Source organism: Suricata suricatta, chromosome 3, assembly GCF_006229205.1.
Source record: "Suricata suricatta isolate VVHF042 chromosome 3, meerkat_22Aug2017_6uvM2_HiC, whole genome shotgun sequence".
In the NCBI taxonomy this organism is placed as follows: domain Eukaryota; kingdom Metazoa; phylum Chordata; class Mammalia; order Carnivora; family Herpestidae; genus Suricata; species Suricata suricatta.
This window is the reverse complement of record NC_043702.1, coordinates 140,831,943-140,850,148: the sequence shown is the minus strand read 5'-3', so window position 1 is coordinate 140,850,148 and position 18,206 is coordinate 140,831,943. Positions and strand designations below refer to the sequence as shown.

The 18,206-nt window shown below is 40.7% G+C and overlaps 1 protein-coding gene across 2 annotated transcripts in view; it reads left to right on the top strand.

Annotated features, from left to right (window-relative positions):
• Positions 1-18,206, top strand: part of HSD11B1 (hydroxysteroid 11-beta dehydrogenase 1) — a 53,711-nt gene that overhangs the window by 27,561 nt on the left and 7,944 nt on the right. For both annotated transcript variants that reach the window (XM_029933116.1, XM_029933115.1), the window contains exons 3-5: positions 85-215; positions 920-1,031; positions 1,161-1,346. In XM_029933116.1, coding sequence (XP_029788976.1) covers positions 85-215; positions 920-1,031; positions 1,161-1,346 — 429 coding nt within the window. The remainder of the gene's footprint in view (positions 1-84; positions 216-919; positions 1,032-1,160; positions 1,347-18,206) is intronic.

Below are 18,206 nucleotides of genomic sequence, written 5' to 3'. Positions count from 1 at the left end.
TTGAGATAAGGCTGCCCACATCCAGAGAGGAAGGAATATTGCTGCCAAATTGGGAATGGTCCTCACTTCCTTTTGGTTTCACAGAGATGCTCCAAGGAAAGAAAGTGATTGTCACAGGGGCCAGCAAGGGTATTGGAGAACAGATGGCCTATCATCTGGCAAAGATGGGAGCCCATGTGGTGGTGACAGCAAGGTCTAAAGAAACTCTAAAGAAGGTGAGGGTTCTGTGCCCACAGATACATGTGCCCTCTCATGTCCAGATGTGTTATATATACTCCTATACACATGCCAATACACAGAAGCTGATACATACACATGCCAACACACAGATGCAAACATACCCCCCCACACACATACAGAGGAATATAAGATAATTCATTTAAGTATTCATTCCCATGCACATATATACATGCTCATAGACATGCCTCTTCACCCACATTTAGACATTGAATCACAGATATACAGATATGTGCTCAGATACCAGAATTCCAGTACCTACTCATGAGTTCACATTCTCATCCCCATGCAGACTCTCAGACACATGTTTTCTCATACACTCAGACTCACAAACCCAAGGCTACAAAGATTCACAAACCTAGGGCTACCCACATGGAAACAGCATCCATACCAATAATGCATTCAGATACATCTATTCACAGAAACTCATAAGCACAAGCCATGAACTTAAACCCCAGCACAGGGATGATTTACTTACTTACACCCTAAGACAAAGATTTTACCAGGTTGCATTTAGCACCATACACACATTCATTGAACTCATGCTCACACACACATAGATCTCTACCATTTCTTACAAAACAGGTTTGTGAGCAACTTGTCACTCAAACCCCCATTACTTCAGAGACTGCCCCCACAGTCTACAGCCAAGACTGACAATATTGTTGCTGTGTCCCTGCAGATAGTATCCCATTGCCAGGAGCTTGGAGCAGCCTCAGCACACTACATTGCTGGCACCATGGAGAACATGACCTTCGCAGAGCAATTTGTTGCCAAAGCTGGAAAACTAATGGGTGAGGCTGCTCTCCTCCCTTCTCTTCTGGACTTGGCTCCGAGGGTGCCCAGGGAGCTTTCGGGAGGGAGGAGGCTGAGAGGAAAGGTATCACCCCAGCCAGTTCTCTCAGCACAGCCGTTTCTTGCAGGGGGAATAGACATGCTTATTCTCAACCACATCACCAACGCTTCTATGAGTCTGTTTAGTGGTGATATTCACCTGGTGCGCAGAAGTATGGACGTCAACTTCCTCAGTTACGTGGTCCTGAGTACTACAGCCTTGCCCATGCTGAAGCAGAGCAACGGAAGCATTGTTGTCGTTTCCTCTAAGGCTGGTGAGTGGGGCAGGGACCACGATGGAAGGTAAGAGAAGGAGAAGTATCAGGGATGGTGCTGGGGGCTCTGCAGTGAATGTTAATTTTTATCAGTTTCCATGCAGAAAAGTAACACAATATAAACTAGAATTTTCAATGTTCACAGTGGGAAAGAAATTAAAAATGAACAAATATGTACAGTGACATAAGCAAAAGCTGATTGACCCCTATACATATAGCTTACCCCTGTACATGAATAGGCAGACATATGAATATGAGGCTTGGGTGTATAAACTCAATAAGAAGCACACATACTGAGGAAAAGAGATACTGTTAAAGAAAAAGTTGGGCCATCATAAATGAGGGGCTGTTCAAGGTAGATGGGCTACAAGGAAGTAACAGAGAAAGAGCAGTAATGCAGAGTACCCATGAGAAGCTTGGTGGTGATCTAGAAATGGAAGTCTGGAGGGGCATCGGGAGACTGTGGAGGGATAGCCCATTCTGATACTAAAGGAGAGACCTAGTTATGATGGATAAACATGATCTTGCTTCTGCTATGACCAAGAGCTATATATAGGCTGGTAAAGTTCGTTGATACAAAGGTAGAACTGAGAAGTGAAATATTTTAAATTACAGTTGTCTGATAAGTGGGTTAAGCTAAGGCTAAATGAAATAAAGACCAGAAACAAGCACATCAAATTATTAACAGATCTGCCTATATTAGGGATATTCTCCAGAATCGGAACTTACTACCTTAAAAGTTCTATTTAAACCACCAACAGAGTAGGGAGAGAGTGTGTATAGAGAAATATTCATGAAGAGAACACTGTGATCAAAAAAGGTCCTTGGTGCTTTGGATGGTGGCAGTATCAGAAGCTATCCCCAGTAAAAAGCTAGAGAGTTTCCAGCCTGAGGGGTTTGTAGGCCCCCTTTCTCATAGGTCCAAGAGAGAGGCCCCACACATATTTGTTGATTAGTTAGAAGGATGTGACTGGAAGGTGCAAACACCAGGATTAAAATGAGCCATTTCAAAGTGGTTCCTGTGAAAACAAATAACAGACAAATAAATAACCTGAAGACCTTATAGATTCTTAAATATTTCACAAACTCTTATTAGCCATTACTGTAACTAAGAACACCATCTATGTTGTAAAGAATTCTATTTCCTGGACAGGAAAGGCTTGCATAGTGACGGGATAAAAGGGCAGTGTGTCTGTGCTACCCGCCAAACAGAGTGATTGATATGCATCCCTGTGCTTCCCAGACAACACAGACTCCCCACCCCTCCCCAGACACAGCCTCTCTCCAGGCTGAAAGGAAGGGAGAGCTTCCGGATGCATACTGAGTGGGAGGCTGTTGGGCACATCCCCAATCCATCCTAGGGCATTGGCCAAAACCCTCACATCAGTCATAGTGTAGGTGGCTTTAATGATTTTAGTTGATTAAGTAATATATCCACTCAAGGCAAAGAGTGTTCTTGATCTTTGGCTAAAGAAATTTAACTTTCTATAATGTACGGAACGTCTTTAATGTTCTCAGAAGGAAAAAAAAATTATTGTAGAAGCCCAAGGGCATGATGAAAGTCTGATAACCTCTGCTTTCACACATCTTCCGTACCTATCAATGTCACTTCATAATGTTTGTGGACTCAGAGGTGGAAATCTAGTTGAACTACTATCCTTCATGTCTGCTGTTTGTGCAGCCCAAAAAGTTCAGCCTGTTTGCTTTGAAGCATGTCTGTGAACTTGCAAAGTACAGACACTTTGCTTTCTCTCCCTAACTGAAGAATTTTTTCCTATGCTATGTTTTTTTAAATATTCAGCAAACATGTTCATTAATCCTTCCTCCTTAAAATGAATTTCATAAATATGGGATGCTAATCCTTAAATTGATCCTAAGGTCGGTCAAAGAATATTGGGATGGATTTTTAATCATTCCTTCCAGGGAATACTTTAAGTCCTTTATTGAATTACGGTGATAAACAATTGTTTTTATGTCCAATGCATTTCCAGGTACTGTAATACATAGAAATCCTATACTTTTAATACGTTCTTTAAAGGCTCAGCTTTAAATATGCTTTAGCATCAAGACAGGATTGCTGCCTCTGAGAATTTTCTTACAGTCCACATCTACCCACCATTCAACACTATTTGGGGGCACCTACTGATCAAGTTTCTACAGATATACAATACCTAGTTTTCACACTGACTGGTCTCCCCTCCTTCTACCACATGCAAGTTTGGCTATACGTTGAGCTACTATAATAAACACCCAAACTGACACTGGCTTACACAAATCAAAATTTATTTTCCTCTCATAAGACAGCCTGGAGCAAGCAGTCAAAGGTTGATACGGTAGTTCTGTCCCCACCAAGTTGTCCAGGAACTTCTCTAACTCAGAACCATCATCCCTGGGGTGTTATACTCACCTGTAGGTCCAGGATGGTTCACTATCACATCATAATACTAGCTAGAGAAAATGGAGAAAGAAGAATACAAACTGAAAATTGTATATTTCAGGCCCCTGAGTGGCTCAGTCAGGTGACCATCCAACTTTGGCTCAGGTCATGATCTCGCGGTTCATGAGTTTGAGCCCCAAGTCAGGCTCTGAGCTTTCTTCAGATTCTGTGTCTCCCCCTCTCTTTGTCCCTTCTTCCCTATCTCTCTCTCTCTCTCTCTCTCTCTCTCTCTCTCTCTCTCTCTCAAAAATAAATAAATATTTTTAAAAACTTTTTTTAAAGAAAAAGTCACAGCTGGCTGCAATTGTGGTCTTTAGTTGGATTTGTGTCTAACTGAAAACCAGAGGTTCTAATTCTATAAAAGACACTGATGTTGATAAACAACTAACAGTGTCTCCCACATTACCCATGCCAGTGCATACAAGACTAGAAGGCAGTATTCCCCATGTGACTACTGCATACCACACACACACTCCAGATTCTATCTCGCCAGACTCAAGATCTGTCATGAACACAAAACCCCTTCCATCAGACAGCAGTACAATAGGAGACAGAGGAGCAAGTGAAAAAATGGGAAGAGAATGCCTAGATGGTATTTGTGGAACAAACTGAGACAGAGATATTAATATTCCAGTGCAACTGGAAAAGAAATCACTGGTTTGGGCAAAGAACATTTGAAAACATCTGGAAAAAGTTTACCTGCCATTAGTCAAAATGGGTCTTCTGGACTTAGGTTCAGTTTTCAAAAAGTAAAGGTCATCCTGTTTTCATGCCCCTTGGCTCTGCAAACCCTGTAACTAAGGCCCATCACATCAGTTACACAAGTGGCAGCCAGAATCCAACTTCTAACGCTGCTTCTCCACCCCTCCTTTATCCTAGACAAACTGTGATTCTCTGCTTCTTTCTCCTCTTAGGAATCTCACTTCACATGAAGTCCTCTTCAGCTATCACCAGAGCCCTTTAAATATTTCCTCTTCCTCTAATCTACTCCCTTTTGGAAAATTACCTTGAAAATTCTACTTCCTCCCTCTCTCTCTTTTTTGGCTCTATTGGTGATACAAATACTACTAGCAATCGTTATAATAAAAATGCTAACCACACTGGGCCAGCATAAGTGTAGGGATATTGATTCTTCTCTATCAAGAAAAATGTAAGACATATTTTGAAGTGCAACTAGATATAATAAAAGACTGAGTTCCTTTAAATATTCAAAATGAAAAACTAAAGGAATAAGAGAACCCTGCCAATAAACTCTGAATGCTCAGAACTCTCATTGAGAGTTCCATAAGTGTCTCCAGTTACCTATTCATGATTCTCCAAGTAAATCCTCTTTTAAAAAGATCAACTTTCTGTATATATTTTTTGTCTTATTCAAATGTATTTCTTTTCTAGTTTATTCATTTCCAGCATTGCTTCATATATTTTTTTACGTAGATGTGTAGTATTTCAGGCATTTTATGAGATAAATAGCCAGCGGCAAATACCTCATAAGACAATGCTTTTGTGGGAAAACTCAAACCAAAGTATGAAGTCACTCCACTGGACCTTAACCTGTTTGTCAGTTAAGGGCTGCCTGTGTGGTCCAACCTTGTCTAAAGAATTTAACCTTACAAAGGGGTAGGTGAAAGGGGTTGGGAGTGGAGGAAGCCAGGTTTCTCAACTACACATATCAGCTAACAGGATTTGGAATACCCATAATGGTGTTTTGCATCAAGGCAAGAATATACAGATGCTAATCTCATCCGTGCCTTCAGCTCTGTATACCTACTCTATCCTGGACTGCCCCAGACAATGCCTCAATGTATGGATATGCCTTGGGCTACAGTGGAGAGAGGAGGGCCAAGGTCAATGTCTAGGATGCAAAGGGGCCTAGGAACTAGAATAGGTAGGGGTGATTTATCACTCACCCAATTGTTTCATATTTTTCTAAGACGAATCTTTACACTTAAATCCAATTACCTCAGAAATAATTTTCGGGAACCACACTTTCCAAGGTGAGTGGAAGTGTTTATATATGTGAGGAGAGGTGTTTACATGGGCAGGAGGTGGGTGGCTGCTGTAGAGATGCACTGTTTTGAGGGGAATGGGGAGAGACAGTGGGAGATGAGGTATGTATGTGTATAGATATGTCATCTTCAAGGTCTGGAAAAGGCCAGAAAGGAGATTCAAGTAAGAATCAACAACCTGGACATAAAAATTTCAGGAATATTGTTACCTAAATTCAAGAGATTGTGTTTAGGCAAACATGAAGGATTGAGACAGAACCTGCTGAACTCGCCTTCAGGTTCATTGTTGTGCCAGCCCTGCAAGAGGGGAAGGTGGAGATTTGAAGGGGGAGAGATAGCTCCCTACTGACAAGAGTAACAATTCAGTATATAAGAACAAAATAATACTATCCATGACAACCATTCCAACTTTCCCCCTTGAAAGGCTGGAGGGAGCTTAAGGAGTCATGGCCCCTTAATCCTGATAGACAATTGATTTTGTGCAAATGCCCTTCCTGGTGAAAATAAGAGAGTTCTACCATCACTCATGTCTACATTTACTTACTAAAAAGTTTGTGAAGGCTTAGAACAAATATACTCTATTGGAAATACATAAGTAGAAAACTAGGTCTTAAGAAGATAAAACTTGTCAAATCAGGGCACCTGGGTGGCTCAGTCAGTTAAGCCTCCGACTTCGGCTCAGGTCATGATCTCACAGTCCATGGGTTTGAGCCCCGTGTCAGGCTCTGTGCTGGCAGCTTGGAGCCTGCTTCAGATTCTGTGTCTCCCCCTCTCTCTGCCCATCCCATGCTCATGCTCTGTCTCTCAATAATAAATAAAATGTTTTTTAAAAAAATTTTAAAAAATAACAATAAAGAACTTGTCAAATCACTATTTTGTACACCTGAAACTAACGTAACATTGTGTATCAACTATACTTCAATAAACCCAAAAAAACAAAAGAGAATATTTTAAAATGCCAAAATTAGACTCCACGTAGATGCAGCACTTAAGTTTCAAATTTGCCTCTTGAATTTTCTTAACAACAACAACAAAAGAATAAGGTCAGTATATAGATAAGGTTATAGTCAAAAGAAGGAGATACTGCAGGAAACAGTATCTGAAATAAAAGTCTCATAAAAGACTGGTTTTTGTAAATAAAAGACTATAAATTGAAGGCACAAAGTAATGAAAACAGCAATGGCCCAACAACTTTCTTAAATGTTTCTATGATTTTAAAAATTATATACCCACCTTATGAAAATCTGAAAAATGAAGAAAAGTATAAAACTGAAAGTAGGTCATCTGTAATCATGCCAATATTTTGGAGCATTTCTTTCTGGATATAGATAGATAGAGATAGAGGACAATGATTTCCTTATTGCCAACATTTAGGTTACTTCCAATGTTTTGCTATTGTAAAAATCCTGCAGGGCCTCTTGGTGACTCAGTCGGTTAAGCCTCTGACTCTTGATTTTGGCTTAGATCATGATCTCATGTCCCATGGTCATGCTCACATGGTTATAAGATGAAGCCCACATTGGGCTCTGCACTGACAGCATGGATCCTGCTTGGGATTCTCTCTCTCCCCCTCTCTCTCTTTCTGCCCCTCCCCCATGCATGCATATCTTCTCTCTCTTTCTCTCAAAATGAATATTTTTAAAAAATCTTTTTAAAATCCTTCAATAAACGTCTCATATGTTAATCTATTACTAAGTTGATGATTATTTCCTAGATAAATTCTTAGTACTAGATTTACTGGGTGAAATGATGGAAATGGTTAAGGCTATTGCTATATTTCCAAAGTGTCTTAGGGGCACCTGGGTGGCTCAGTCAGTTAAGCGTCCGGCTTCGGCTCAAGTTATGATCTCACAGTTCATGGGTTCGAGCCCCGCGTCGGGCTCCGTGCTGACAGCTCAGAGCCTGGAGCCTGTCTTCAGATCCTGTGGTGTCTCCCTCTCTCTGACCCTCCCCTGCTCATGCTGTCTCTCTCTGTCTCTCAAAAATAAATAAAAAACATTAAAAAATTTAAAAAAAACAAAGTGTCTTAGATAAAATGAAAAATATGACTAGATTTTTTAAATATACAAAAATAAAAAGGATTTATATAAATATAAGCATCATGCCCCATTCCCACTCTGAGTATAGACATGAGTGTTCTTCTCACACTTAGTCTACAGAGTTCATAAAATTTTCAGCAACTGACAATTTTTGTTGATAAAAGAAAAAGGTGCTTCGTAGTTAAAATTTTAATATCTTTGTTTATTTGTGGAATGGGACATCCCTATCCTTTTGAGAACAGTAGTAATCTTATTTTTGGTTACCATTAAATTCTTATTTCCTATAATAGCATCTGGTATGTAGTGGATATTTAATAAAAGTCAGGTAATTAATGAATTTATTTTCATGTGTTTATAAAATATTTATATTTTCTATTCTGTGAATTGTTTTCCCATACTCCTGCCCATTGAGATGTTAGGAAAACTTTTCTAATAATAAAGACACTTGATTGATTCTATCTGTAGCTTCTTGTTGTAAACATTGGCAAAGTCATATCTTTGAAACACAGCTAAATATAAAATTAACAAAGTGAAAAGTGTATTTGGCACAGTGTGAATATATAGCTTGAGAGAGTTGGGCTTGACCCAAGGAGAATTCCTGTTGAAATAAGTATTGATTTCAATAAGTAGAAGTCCACTTAAGGTATTTCAAGATGAGGAATGGATGGGGAGAGAGGGCATAACTTTACATCTGAGAAATTTATTTTACACATGAAGTTGCAAAACATGTTCCTGCAATATATTCATTCATTTTCAAATGATATAAATCAAGGGTCCACTCTGAGCTATGCACTATGCCAGATGGCAGGGCTACTGCAGAGAGTGAGGAAGGCAAGACCAGGCATGACTGAGGAGCCCTCATTCCAGTGTAAATGATCGTTATGTTGTTTACAGTCATTAAAAAACTGAAAGCAATCTGAATATCCACCACTAGAGACAGGTTTCTAAATTATAGTGAAATATATATAAAGTTTTACACAAACTCACTGTAAAATCATAATGTTTTAAAAGAAAAATAATTTAGAGAACAGTATATATAGTACGACCCCAATTGTGTTTAAAGAAGGGGTCTTTTGCCTTTCATTTTATAGACTTTGGGGCTGCTTTTTGTACAATGAGCTGAGAACACTTTGAATAATTAGAAAAATTAGAATACTCTTTTAAAACAAAAGTAAGGGATGGGATTTCACATGGTAACTGGAAGCAAAGTATTGTTCCTCTCATGATGCCTGACGAGGGAGAGTGGGAACAGAGATTGTGTCCAATCTCACAAGGAAACAAGCAAATTCAAGTGACTAAAAATACTACATTACCAAATTCAAAGTACTAAATGCCATGGTGGAGTAGAGTGTTGTTTTGTTTGCTTGTTTGCCAATAAAATTGTCAGTTGTTGAGAACTTTGTTAACTTCGCAGAGTAGGTTTGAGGTGAGCACTCTCATATACACCTGATGAGAAAGAGTATGGTTCTTTTTATTAATTTTAACTGGTTCCCACCATCGATTATTAAAAGTCTAGTCCTTCATTTTTCATGTTCTCTAAAACAATTTGGCAATATGTGTCAATAGCTTCAAAAATGTCTCCATCATTTTGCTTAGCAAACAATGTTAAAACTCTATCAAGATATAATCATCAATCCAGTCACATGTGGATGGATGTACAATAACATTTACTCTAGGATTTTTTCAATTTGTCTTTCAATCTGCAAACAAAGCCAGCAACACTAAAAATAGCCAGCTGACATGTGCCTGAAGTCAACCACCACAGATGCCTAAAAGTTAGTGTCCAATTATTGCATAGTCCGTTTTACTATACAGGTTTTTAGTTACTTGATATTTTCCCATGAAGTTGTCTGGTTCTGGAACTCCCATTTAATTGAGCACATATAATAAATCCTTTATTTCTAGCATTAGAAAATTAGTCTTTCCCTATAGTCTCTAGTTGAACAATATTTAAAGAGTATTATCTTGAAGGGGTGCCACATCACTGGCCCACAGTGGACATACATCAGTTTCAGCCTGTCCCTGGGGAGACAGTTGGTCTTGTGGGAATTGCAGCAGAAGATACTGGCAGGAAATAAGACCATGCCAGGATCCCCCAGAGATAGCATGGCTCTCCCATACTTGCTTCGCTCAGCACATCTGCTCTCCTTTCTTCTCTCTCCATTAGTCTCTGCTTCCTTTGGCACCTAGTTCAACCTGGCTGCCACTATCCTTTTCTCAGCCTAACATCTCTCAATGCGCCTTTACTTCTGCCCCCATTGCCAGCTCCCTTGGTCTCTCAATCTCCCAACTCCAAATCCTCTCAAAGAAGAGGTGTGTAACTGGCTCAGCTGAATTTTATTAGTCAATCCCCCAAGTTATTCATGACTTCACCCATCTAGAGGCACAATCATTGACTCAGGTCTAATCAGTGAGGCCGCAGGAAGGACAGAGTTAGGATAGAAGCAAGGTAAAGAATAGTAGACATGTCTGAGTCATTTGCATAGCCTTTGGATAACCTTCCTTAAAGACTGCTTCTGTCAGCACAGGTTGCCAAACGTGGACAGGCTGCAGCAGGTCTGTGTCAGGAAGCAGCACAGGCAGCCTGGCTAAGGATATCAACACTGAAATGAAATGAGGAGGGCATCCATACAAGAGGCAGCAATGGTAACTTGGTGTTGAGTTTCAGAGCTCAAGTGGGCCAAGGAAGGTGTTCACATGGTACCTGGCATGGAACATCAGAACTAAGAGAGGCAAAGAGGGCATCTTCAAGGGGTGCTGCCAAGAGGCAAACCAATATGGAGTGAAGAGGTCACCCGCCAATGTGCCCTGGTATGAAGTATCAGAGCCCAGGTGGGATGAGGAGGACATCCACACAGAGGGTTCAGAAACAACTGAAGAATAATCTCATCTGAGAGGCATTCATCAAGTAACTAATGCATATTGAGGATAATGGAAGTGAGGGCCTTGCTGCCAGAGTTACAAACATGAAAAGGAAAAAATTAGAATGAACCTTGTGATATCGGATTGGACCTGGAGGTGTCTAAGAATCAATCATTCTTAATATCCATGAATAGATGTGGAAATGTACACGATATGTGTGTCTGTATATGCTGCATATGTTCCCCGGCTCTAACCACTGAGAGGCCCTGGGAGCGCACATAGCGTCCCGGTCTTGGTTTTTATTTTTACTTTTTTTAAAGTTTACTTCTTTCCTTTGAGAGAGAGAGAAAAATCCACAAGTGGTGGAGGGGCAGAGGGAGAAGGACAGAGAGAATCTCAAGCAGCCTCCTCATGCCAGCACAGAGCACAACATGGGGCTCAAATTCACAAACCATAACATTATCACCTGAGACAAAGTCGTTCGCTCAACCAGCTGAGCCACTTAGGTGCCCCCCATCTTGTGTTTTATATATCATTCTCCACTAAAAGGAACCAAGTATTCTTGGAGAAACGTTGATTACAGGGCAATGTCAGGAATGCTATAAGATGAACCTGTGCCAGCAACTTAAAAACTGCCCAAAGAATAATAGGCACATGCTCTAGGACACAGAAACTTCTAAAAGGCCCCCACTAGCCAAACCTGGGACAACTGGAACATTCGAATAAATAATGATAATAATGAGTAATAACCCACAAATACAATAAAAATCCATGATGATATAAATAAGCCCATGAAGAAATGGGGAGTGGAGAAGGCATTTCCACAGTGGAAAGCTAAATGACAAATATGGAAGGAGTGATGAAATTAGAAATAATTCAAAAAAATTAGTAATAATTCAGCCAGAAATCCATGGATGCCAAAACTAGTGGGTAAAAGATTAATTAAAAAAAAATACAATATGTACATAGTCTTAAAGTATCACCCTACTCAACAACAGAAGAACAGCCTGATTCAAAAATGAGCAAAGGACTTAAATAGACATTTCTCCAGAGAAGACATACAAATGACCAACAGGTATATGAAAAGATGCTCAACATCACTAATTATCAGAGAAATGTATATCTGAGCCACAGTGAGATATCACCTAACAAATGTTGGGATGGCCATTATTAAAGACAATACAAAATCATAAACAAAAACAGAAGGTAACAAGATCTGGTGAGGATGTAGAGAAATTGGAACCCTATTGGTGGGAATGTAAAGTGGCACAGCCACTATGGAAATGAGTAATGAGGTTCTTCAAAAAAATTAAAAATAAAATTACCATATGATCCAGAAATTCTACTCCTTGGTATATACTCAAAAGAATTGAAAGCACACCTCAAAAATATGTTTGTACATTCATGTTCATAGAAGCATTATTCATAATAACTAAATAATGGAAGTAACCCAAGTGTCCATTAACAGATGCATGAATAAGTAAAATGTGGTATATATGTACAATTCAGCCTTAAAAAGAAAAGAAATTCTGATATATGTTACAACATGGTTGAAACCTGAGGACAATATGTTGGGTGAAATAAACCAGCCACAAAAAGACAAGTACTATAAAATTTCACTTACATAAGATACTTTGAGTAATCAAAATCATAGAGACAGAAAGTGGATGGTGGTTGCCAGGGGCTGGGAAAGGAAAGGAATGAGGAGTTACTGTTAATGAACATAGAATCTCAGAGTTGCAAGATGACAAGAGCTCTGGAGATGGATGGTGTTATTGATTGCACAACAATAGGAATGTACTTAATACCACTGAACTGTACACTTAACAATGGTTAAGATAGTTCTTTTTAAAGTGCCATTCTATAAAATATTGTAGTAGGTTGAGTGGCGATCTTCAAAAAACATAGGTTTATGTCCTAACTCCCTGAACCTGTATATGTGATGTTACTTGGAAAAAAGTGTCATTGCAACTGTAACTTAAGGATCTTAAGATGAGATCATCCTGGATGACCTGGGTGGGCTCTAAATCCAATGGCAAGTGTCCTTGTAAGAGACAGAAGAGAAGACATAGAAGGAGACAGTGGGGTGTAGATAGAAGCAGAATTTGGAGTGATAGAGCCATGAGAGATGCTGAAAGCCACTGGAAGCTAGAAAAAGCAAGGGAGGATTCTTCCTCCCTCCCCTAAAGCCTTTAGAGGGAGCATGGCCCTACCAACACCTTCATTTCAGACTTCTAGTCTGCAAAACGGTGAAAGAATAAATTTCTGTTGCCTAAAGTTACCACAGCTACCTTGTAGTAATTTGTCACGGCAGGCCTAGGAAACCAATAAATGACTTTCCACATTTTAGTACTTGCATTGTGGTTATGTCCGAGAATGTCCCTATACATGGGAAATGCACACTAACATATTTAGGGGTGGACATTGGATCAGCAATTACCTCAATTACAGAAACTACTCTCAAATGATTCAGGAAGAGTGGGGGAAGTCATTTGTACTATTGTTGCAGCTCTTCTATAAGTTTGGAATTATTTCAAAAAAGAAAAAAATCCCCATCCTAGGGGTCTAGTGACTTGGAAGACGTCTGAGGATGGATTTTGTGGGGCTTTCTCGTGGGTTCTTTGGAGATCCCCTGCAGGAAACACACTTCTTCCAGCTCACTCCTCTCAGCTTCTTCCTCAGCTGCTAGGCTCTTAGATCAGCCCTTCCCCTTTGGCCCAGGCCACCTCAACACCCCTGGGCAGATGACTCCAGGCCAGCTCCCCTCCACAGGCTCCGCATTTGGTGTCTGAGAAGCCTGCTGCTTATCAATATATTTGATCTCACAATGCACTCAAATAGTTCCCAAACTCCAGTGGACACTTGCAAAGGTCTCCAAGTAATCTTAAAGCTCCTTTTGTGTGGTTTACGAGGACGGGAATCCAAAGGTTTCCCTGATCGTCGATAGATGAGCACATAGGACAATGACAATTCTCCCTTTTCCAAACACAGCTATTTAGGCTGGATGTGGGTGATTAGGTGATGCTGGTGGAACTAGCTGGGCCCACTTTTGAACTGTGGAGCTCTTAAAATCTCTTTTGTTCTTGTCTTGGAAGAGCAGACAGGAGCCACATCTCATGCACTGTACAGGAAATCTCTTGTCAAAATCATCTTGCAAAACCTAGTAACAGATTTCATCTTACTTATCTCTGCAGCATTTTGCACTGTTTCAACACTATGCATTCCTCTTTTGTGTTTGGCCAAAACACCCCCACTAGGTGTCATGTCCTCTGGCTGCCCTGCGGGCCTCACCTTAGTTCTCCTCATCCCACTCAAAAGTCTTGCTGTTAGTTTCCTTAAGATTCTTTCCATCCTGAGCCATCTTCTCTTTTCACTCAACATACTCTCCCTGGGCATTCCCATCTATTTCCACTTCAATTACCACTGGATTGTGGGCTGTCTTAATACTCACAATGATACCTCAGGTTCTCCACAGCCTCGAGTAGGAAGATGGATTTGTCTTTAGACCCTGACTCAACACAAGCAACAAAAGACATTAGACCCTGAGGGGCCCAGCTAAGGAAATATTTTTAGGAAGAGCTGGATAGAAGGGGCAGGATCCAGGATGAGTTCCCAGCCTCAAAGCCATCAGGGTGTGGTGAACCCCAAGTGGGGGCTCCCTCAGTAAGAGATGTGGCACATTTGCCTGGGGTCACTCTGAAAGTCTGAAGGCAGGCAGAAATGATGCTTTTCAGTCCTGCACACTTTCTTCTGAGCTCTCAATTCAAGCAGTTTAAAATCTGCCTTTGAAATGGAAATACTGTAATTTCAAAATCTCAGCAGGGCAGTTGGGGATGGAGGGTGTGGAGTGGATGAACAAAAGCACCAAGGCCTGCTTTTGACCTCTTCTTCTCTGCTAACAAGCTCCAGCACACAGCTTAGCTGCCAGCCCTCTGGCTCTTGCTGTTTCTACAGTGGCTAAGTCCCAGCATTTCTGGGACAGAGCTAATTGCAAACAGTATGTCCCATTCATCACCAAGTCTGCCCTCTTACTTGTCAGACTCCATGTCCCATATTTTGCTTCAGAAAATATGGTCACCAGAGCTCTGTTTCCTTGTGATCTAAAACTTCCCAGGAGAGGAATCTAGCTTACATGTATCTATTCTGCCGGAATGGCTCCATTTTCCCCATGTAAACAAAACTTAACCTTGAGCAGAAGCACCCAGGCTTCTACCAGCTCACTTTCATGATCACTTCATGCAAATTAGTACGTTTATTTACTTGCTCATTTGATTCAGTTAAGCTCATACTCTGGCATATTTTTAAACTGGTAGTCGAACAAGTGAATCTCATAGGCTACAATCAGAAAACAACTTTCTTCTTTCCCTCAGATCCATTCTGTGGGTTAGCTCATCCCTGAACCTGCATGTGATCGTGGGCAGATGGCAACACTCTAGGATAATAAAACGTCTGGCTGCTTCCAGTCTCAAAAAAAAAGTCTCACTTTGGCAATTAAAATGTCTGGCCACAGTAATTCAACTGAAGCTTCTCACCCTCATCAAGCTCCTGGGTAGGAAAGAGAAATGGGATCAGCTCTTCCTCCCATTCCCTATCTCCTCCTCACTTACCAGGCCCCCTCCGGCCGCTCTTGTTTAAAAGAATACAGGAGACAGGGGGAACAAGGGAGGTTCAGGGTAAGGTCTTACTTGACTGGCACCTGGCGAATATACCACTAAACTCTGGCCACAGCAAATGTTCAAAGTTCATGCTTTCTGACCAGGGAGGATGACAAAATCTGACTCTTGCATTGGGTGTTTTTGTGGGTTCTTTGGAAGCCCCTCCTGGAAAACTGCTAGTTCTTCATGTGACTTGCACAGAAGTTGCCTATGTGATTTATTTCCCTCAGGCCCTGGGAACACAGTGGGAATATAGGGGGATACACTCACCACTTGAGACTGTCCTTTGGGACAGGATTGGAAATGACTCTGGGGAAGGAGGGACAGGCCCGAGGACAAAGCCTGTAGGGTGGCAAGGAGAGGGGGCTGGACACCAGGCTTCCTCCAGGGAGTCCCCTTGTGCACGGCAGTCTGCACCAGCTCTGTGGTGGCCTTGCCCATAATAACCAGATCCTCTGGGGTGGGGTCAAAACCCAGTCCTTGGTGCCCCTCCAACTCCCAGGGACAAGCTCTCTGTGAGGCACCCTTAGAGCTGCTCTCACAGGGATGGACATGAGGGGAAGGCCCACCCTTCCTTCTTGGAAGATGGCTGAGACATTGCTGGTTCCCTCTCCCTACTCCATCCCCTCTGGCCTCTTCACCTTCAGCCCTTCTGTTCTCTCAGGATGGTTAGTCTTCACATGGCAAACACACTGTTGGCTTGTGGTGTTTTGGGTTTTTTGCTTACCTGTGTTACCACATGCCGGGTAAGTACACAGGCAGTCTGGAACCTCCCTTCAGAAAAATGGAGGCATTGGCTAGTGACTAGGCTCTAGGCCTTTGAACCCCAGCTGAAACTAGAGCAGGAGAAGTCAATTTTTAACATCCCATTACATATTATTTATTCCATCTTGGCCAGGGCCTCACAGAACTTTTCTAAAAAAATAAAAATCTGGGTTTCTAGCAGGGCACTGCCCTTTTTAGCTTTCTGAAACTTCAAGATATATTTTACATAGGACAGAATGCAGAGGTTTCCTCAAACAAGCAAATGAGTGATATATGGAGAAATGTTTAAGAACAGCTCTGCGAATAGAAAATAGACTTTAACAAATGCACCAAGGTTGTTTTGGAATAGTGAGAACTTAGGAGATTTTCATCACTTCTATTCTCTTTTTCTACTATTTGACATGTTTCAACTTTCCTTTACTGAGCCTAGACTGGTTCACAAAATCCTTTATCTTTAGTTCCAAAATCCAATAAGCTATGGGTGAGGAAAGCTCTGAATACTAAGGATTTTTTTTGCCAATAATTATTTCTCTGTACCCAATTTAACTTGAATGGAAAGGAAGCTACTTAAAGCCTTTATCTCAGCGTGAACTTTCAAATATTTTAGTGCAGAAATGATAATGTGTTTGCTTACAGCATGCCTCCCTAGACCCTACTTGGAGTGTTAAGTAATATACAATAGAAGCCCTATACCACCTCCTAAAATCCAAAAAGAATTCTGAATCCCTGGGATGCCTGAGTGGCTCAGTTTGTTGAGCATCTGACTTCAGCTCAGGTCATGATTTTACGGTTCTTGGGTTTGAGCCCTGAATTGGGCTCTGCACTGGTGGGGTGGAGATTGCCTGGGATTCTCTCTCCTCCTCTCTCTGTGCTCCTCCCCCTTCTCAAAATAAATAAACACACAAAAAAATTCTGAGTTCCATAACACATCAGGCTCTATTGGTTTTGGACCAGTGCTTATAAGCCTATACTTCTAAAGAGGAGAAAATATATTGAATAGTGTTATTGTTTTTCTTGTTCTACTAGCTTCTCATTGTAACTAACTCATCCCCACCTCTTATCTGTAAAAAACTATTCCCCCACTTTCCTGGCCCATTTGTACCTTCTTTCATCAGAGCAGAGTTCACAACCTACCTCCTAAAGGTAAAGTTTGAAGTTTCCTAGTTAGTCCAATATCTTTCTTCACCTTAAGATCCAGTTTAGATTTGGGGACGCATGTTTTACTGGGTCTACTAATTTGGGCTTTAAAGAGGCATAATAACTCATAATTTAATGACAGCCAACCTAGCTGCTTTAGCCCATTCCAAAGACCTCTCCTCCCCATTTCTTCTGAGAATTCCTAGATCGGGCTTAAGGAGTTTACATCATCATTCATCTCCTGCTCCCACACCCACCTTTCTATACATGGCTCCTAAAAATTACTCAGATAAAGAACAGTGGTTTCTACCTGAGTGATGTATAGAATTGTTGAATCACTATATTGTACACCTGAAACTACTATAACTGTGCATTAACTAGACATGGATTAAAATTAAAAAAAAAAAAAAAGAACAGTGCTTCTGTTGAGGAAATGTCACCTACTGCTTGAAATTGCTAGCCACTAGAGTCAAATTTGAATCCTGACTTGGCTCCCGGTTCTCCGACTTATTAACCATGTAGTTTTAGGCAATTATTTGGCCTTGAGACTAGCACATAAGAGCTACATAAATATTAATTCCTATTTAGCTCCAACTTTTGTGTTTATTTTGTATATCTGCTCATCTATTTTCTTATTCTTCTCCATGGCTGAAAATGGCCACCCCAGTCCCAACCTTACATGACTTTTTAGTTCAAAATCCAACAGCAGCTTTATTAAAATCCTTTCATCACTTATTTCAATTTCTTGAGAGAGAGACCACAATGTATGTTCAAGTGATTGTGTATTTTAGCTATCACTGGCCTGACCTCCCATGGCTGAGAAGGCAAAATCTTTTTTTTTAAATAAATTTAGGAATGCTGTTTCCTTTTTTAAAATATATAAATGTTTATTTATTTATTTGTGTGTGTGTGTGTGTGTGTGTGTGTGTGTGTGTGTGTGTGTGTGTGTTTGAGAAAGA